At 64.8% G+C, this 5307-nt stretch overlaps 3 protein-coding genes across 3 annotated transcripts in view; all 3 read left to right on the forward strand.

Moving 5' to 3' along the window:
- Positions 1-899, forward strand: part of AMSG_12408 (uncharacterized protein) — a 3640-nt gene extending 2741 nt beyond the window's left edge. The window contains exon 3 of the mRNA XM_013897629.1: positions 189-899. Coding sequence (XP_013753083.1) covers positions 189-875 — 687 coding nt within the window. The 3' untranslated portion in view covers positions 876-899. The remainder of the gene's footprint in view (positions 1-188) is intronic.
- AMSG_12409 (uncharacterized protein) lies at positions 899-2592 on the forward strand (the record flags this gene model as incomplete). The annotated part of the gene is made up of 2 exons (XM_013897630.1): positions 899-907; positions 1324-2592. 2 exons carry the CDS (start codon positions 899-901, stop codon positions 2590-2592), a joined length of 1278 nt encoding a protein of 425 aa, XP_013753084.1.
- Positions 2593-3066: 474 nt separating this feature from the next.
- On the forward strand, positions 3067-5035 carry AMSG_11013 (uncharacterized protein; the record flags this gene model as incomplete). The annotated part of the gene is made up of 2 exons (XM_013897618.1): positions 3067-3178; positions 3230-5035. 2 exons carry the CDS (start codon positions 3067-3069, stop codon positions 5002-5004), a joined length of 1887 nt encoding a protein of 628 aa, XP_013753072.1. The 3' UTR covers positions 5005-5035.
- Between the last annotated feature and the right edge of the window lie 272 nt (positions 5036-5307).

The following is a 5307-nucleotide window of genomic DNA, read 5'->3' on the forward strand; positions in this document are numbered from 1 at the left end:
CTGTCCAAGATGTGTGGGTGGATGCGGGTGGTGATGCTGGCTGATGGTTGCGGATGTGGTGGTGAACGGGGGCGGGCGTGGCGGGCTGGTGGGCTGGCGGGCTGGTGGGCTGGTGGGCTGGCGGGCTGGTGGGCTGGTGGGCTGGTGGGCTGGTGGGCTGGTGGGCTGGTGGGCTGGTGGGCGTACAGAACACGCTGCTGGATCGGGTGGCGTTGGTGGGTTCGCTGCCGGAGCCTGCACCGCCGGTGTCGGAGCTGAACGCCTACTTTGTCAACTTTTTCCGCGCACACACATCGTCCGAAGATGCCAAGGGCTCGTCGGGCTTGCTGCTGACGTTTGAGAGCTCTGTGCTTGTGGTTGTGGAGCACGCGCCCGAGGTTGTGGCGGCGTTGCTTCGCGAGCTGGCGGCGGGAGTGCCGTCGTCGACAACCGATGCCGAGGGCGAGACGGCGCCGCTGCTGGTGGGCGTCCGCCTGCTGGCGTTGGTGGAGGATATTCCGCGGAGACGGTTCCCGCTGTTTGCGGTGCGGGCGGTGACGCTCTCGCGGGCAGAGCGGTACGATCTCGATCTCGACGATGCTGTGGGTGTGGCGTCAACGACGTACGTTGCGCTGCTTAAGCTCGGCGACGTGCTTACGACCGAGTACGACAAGGGTTCGGACGCGCTGTCGCGGGCGCTCGACTCGCTGCGGAGCAACGAGGCGACATCCAAGCTCATTCCAGTCACCTCGAGCATGAATGTCCTCCTCTCCTCCTCGGCGCTCTGTACGCTCGACGAGTACATGGAGATCTACGAGGCGCCCGTCGACATTGCCCTCGACTCGGAGCTCCAGTATCCGCCCCCGTTTGATGGCTGGTGGTTCCACCTGTTGTAGATGAATGAAGACTGGGCGAGCACATGCTGTGTGTGGTTGTGTGGTTGTGTGGTTGTGTGGTTGTGTGTGGTTGTATGGTTGCGGATGTGGATGCGGATGTGGTTTGTGTCGCCCTTCTCCCTCCCCTCCCTCCCCTCCCCTCCCTCCCCTCCCCTCCCCTCCCCTCCCTCCCCTCCCCTCTGTCCCCGCTTGTCGCCGTCAAACCCTCTGCGGGTAATGGTTGTCGGTCGACTAATTGACCAGTCTCTTGTTCCATTAATGGTTCGTTGCCCTTGGTCGTATCACTTTGGTTGACGAACAACCGCCAACCGACCGAGACTGACACCGACACGACAACGACAACAGCGACCACACCTTCCATACCCTCCCCCCCCCCCCCCCCCCTCCCTCCTTCCTCGACCCACTCCACCTCCCTCCTCAACATTCGAAACATATGGCTTTGGAGCAGCACTCCTACGTGGTGGGCGGTGTCCGGTTCGACGTGGACCCGGCTTACACCTTGGAGAACGCCATTCTTCTCGGAGAGGGCTCGTTCGGGCAGGTGGTGAAGGCGACACTCCGTGCGACGGGGCAGACGTTTGCGGTGAAGAAGATCAAGAACGTGTTTGACAACCTCATTGATGCCAAGCGGACTCTGCGGGAGCTGCGACTGCTGGCGCAGATGAACCATGAGAATGTCATCTCCATTCGCGACATCATGCCCATCGAGGACTTGGAGCAGTTTGTCTCGCTCTATCTCGTCACTGACTTGCTCGACACCGACTTGCACAACATCTGCGCTTCGAGCAATGTGCTGACCGACGACCACTGCAAGTACATCATCTACCAGGTCCTCCGTGGTCTCAAGTATGTTCACTCGGCAGGCGTCATCCACCGTGACCTCAAGCCGTCCAACATCCTCATCAACGCAAACTCGGACTGCCGCATCTGCGACTTTGGCCTTGCGCGCGTTGTCGACCACGACGACGACACTGCGTACTACACCTCGTATGTCGCCACGCGCTGGTACCGCGCACCCGAGGTCATTCTCGAGAAGGGCTGCTACTCTAAGGCTGTCGACGTCTGGTCCGTCGGCTGCATCCTCGCCGAGCTCCTCGGCCGCACCCCGCTCTTCCCCGGCCGCGACTCGGTCCAGCAGCTCTCGCTCATCACCGACGTGCTGGGCAACTTTTCGGCCGAGCAGGTCCGCAAGACGCGCAATCCCAAGGCGCGGGCGTTCATGCGGGCCATGCCGCGCAAGCGCGGGCGGTCGCTGTACGACATGTTCCCCTCGGCTAACCCGCAGGCCGTCGACCTCATGCAGCGCATGCTCCACCTCGACCCGGACTACCGCATCTCGGTCGAGGAGGCGCTCGCCCACCCGTACCTCTCGCAGCTCCACTTGCCGTCTGACGAGCCCGTTGCCGCCTCCACCATCGACTTTAACTTTGAGGCCGCCCCGCTCACCGAGCCCATGCTCCGCGCCCTCATCTTCAACGAGATGCTGCGGTTCCATCCGGAGCTCGGCCAGTACATCGACAACATGTCGCCGACCGACGTTGTCGAGGCGCCTGAGATCACCGACATGGACCTCGAGGTCATGCGCGAGGCCCGCATGTCCGCCGCCATCCTCGAGGCTGCCGAGAGCCTCGGCGAGGCCGACCTTGCCGCCGTTGACGCCGTCGTCTCGGACGACGAGTATCTCGGCGAGGACTCTATGTCGCAGGGCTCCGAATGATGACGATCACAATGATGTTTTCCCTACGTATGAAATACCTCCCTCTGCATGTTACCCACAGTCTTGTGAAGCCAAGCATCGGCATGGGATCATGTTGCCGGCTCGGCCTGCCGTTGGGTTGGCAGGCGGGAGCAGAGCGAGTCGAGGTGAGCGGGGTGGGAGGGAGAGGGCCAAGCCAAGCCAGGCCAGAGCACTGGCCGCGACTGCGACGGACTACCTGACTCTCCCAAAGTTGGCGAAGAGGAGGAAAGGCGTCCAGGTACACATAGTCTGTGGGTGTGAGCGTGAGTGTGAGTGTGAGCGGGTGTATCTCTGCTCTGCTCTGCTCTGCTGTGCGTGTGCTGGACAACGTTGACAAGGACGTGTGGCAGGTAGCGGACAAGTCGGAACAGAGGTCGGCGAGGTAACGGCAGGCGGAAGCGAGGCAGTGACGGCTGTATTGGACGGGTTTGGTTGTACAACGATCGAGAAGGTATGGCAGAGCTGGACGAGGCCATCACATCGATTGATGCTGCTGTCAATCAGCGACTGATGCACGCCCTGTCGCTGGCTTCTAGCGGCTCGCAGGCTGGCCAGGCCGAGGGCGGTGGGTATGGTGGTGGAGAAGCAACGGGCTACCGTGATCATCAACAGACAGAGCTGCCTCGCGCGCAGCCGATGTCTTCGCACGGGCACTCGAGCTATACGAGGTATGGAGGACATGCGAGCCAGGCGCAGCCGATGTCGCAGTCGTACGCGACCGAGGCCAGATACGGAGCGAGCCGGTTTGCGAGCACGCCGGTTCCGAATCGGGCCCGAGGCGGGGGCGTGCAGGCTGCCGAGACGGCGGGGATGATGGCGCAGCTCGAGGCGGAGCACCAGGCGCGGATGGCGGCCGAGCTGTCGGCGCAGCGGCTGGCGGCGCAGGTCGAGTCGATGGCGACGTCGCGGACGGCGCTGCAGAACCAGTCTCGGCACGAGATGGAGTTGCTAGCGGCACACGCGCGGTCGCTGCAGAGCCGCGCCGAGTCGTCCGAGGCGCGGGCGCGCGAGTCGCATCTCTCGGCGTCGCGGGCGCTGGAAGAGGCCCATGCCCGCATCGCCAGTCTGGAGAGCTCGTCAGCCGAGGCAGCGGCACGGGTGGAGACTCTGACGGCGAGCGCGGCTGCAGCCGAGGCTGCGGCCCATAACGCGCGGGCAGCGTTGGCGGCGACCAAGCGCGAGGCCGGCGGCGCGGTGGAGGCTGCCGAGCGCGAAGCAGCGCGGCTGCGGACCGAGGTGGCCGAGGCGACGGCTGCGATCCGTTCGCTTCGCGAGTCGCTGCAGACCAAGGAAAACGAGGCGCGGCGGGCGGGCGAGGCGCGCGACGAGGCGCGCGAAGCGCTGGCAGCGACGCAGGGCGAGTTGGTCCGGGTCCAGGCAAGGGCCGAGGAAGAAGAGTCGCTGCGGAAGGAGAGCGAGCTCGCACGCCAGCGGGCGGAAGGCACCGTTGCCCTGCTCGAGAGCCAGCTCGCGGCAGCCCGAGGTGAGCGCAAGCGGGAGACCAACGCACGCCACGAGCTGATGGCCAAGGCGGCGCGGACCGAGGCCGAGCTGGTCAACAAAGTCCACACGGCCGAGCAGAGCGCGGCCGATGCGCGCGCCGAGGTCGACGCGCTCCGGGCGCAGCTGGCGGTTGCCCGCGAGGCCGGTACCCTCCATCACTCGTCACAGTCGTCGGCGCTGGGCGTCATGCGCGACCGGTGCATGGCGCTTCAGGCCCGGATCGAGGAGGCGACGGCCACCATCACCTCGCTCGAGAACCAGCTGGCGTCGGTCCAGCTGGAGCGGGCGTCGCTGCAGGGTGAGGTGGCGCTGCTCCAGCGTCAAAAGGTTGAAGTTGAAGGCGTGGCGGCGGCGGCACGGGCGGCGGCGGCGCATGGCCAGGCCGACCAGGCCAAGCTTCTCTCCGAGTCTGAGACTGCCCGCTCGCTGTTCGAGCTCCAGTCGGAACTGGCTTCCAAGTCGGAGGCGCTCGAGCGCGCCGAGGCCACCGTCGCCGCTCTCGAGGATCAGAACGGTCAGCTCGAGGCCTTTGTGGCGGCGCTCACTGCGCAGCTCAACAGTGCGCATCGCTCGCCCGCGGCTGCGGCCGCGCCTGCGGCTTCAGCTGCGGCTGCTGCCGTGCCTGCGTCCCACGCGCCATCCCCGATCCGACTTGCCTCGCCGCGTAGCTGGCGGCCGCCGCCGCCGCGGCACCCACCGGTCCGATCGCCTGCAGCAGGCATGTCGGCGGCTGCTGTCTCTGCGGCAGCGGCGTCCGCAGCAGCAACCGCAGCATCTGCGGCAGGCACTCGCGGTCGCCGCTCTGTTCCGCCACCATCATCCCCATCGAGCCACTCTGTCCGCTCTGATGACCCGCTTCCGCGGCGGCCACAGCTGTTGCCAATGTGACCATGGCTGAACGATAAAAAAGAATTATGGGAACAATGGATGACGTAAATGGAACGTCGTCGTCGCCAGTGATTGAGTGAGACAGAGAGAGAGAGAGGGAGAGAGGACGAAGCGAACTGACGGAATGCTGACCAACGAGCTAACGACGACGACGACGGTACATCTCTTTGAGAAGGACAGACATGGTAAGTGATGAAGAACAGAGGGATTATTACCGACTGGTGATGTCAACCATGTCCATACCCCCTCTCCTGGCCCTTCCCCTTGGCCCTTCCCCTCCTCCTCTCTCTCTCGGACGAGAGA

This window comes from Thecamonas trahens (assembly GCF_000142905.1).
Source record: "Thecamonas trahens ATCC 50062 unplaced genomic scaffold supercont1.67, whole genome shotgun sequence".
NCBI lineage: Eukaryota > Apusomonadida > Apusomonadidae > Thecamonas > Thecamonas trahens.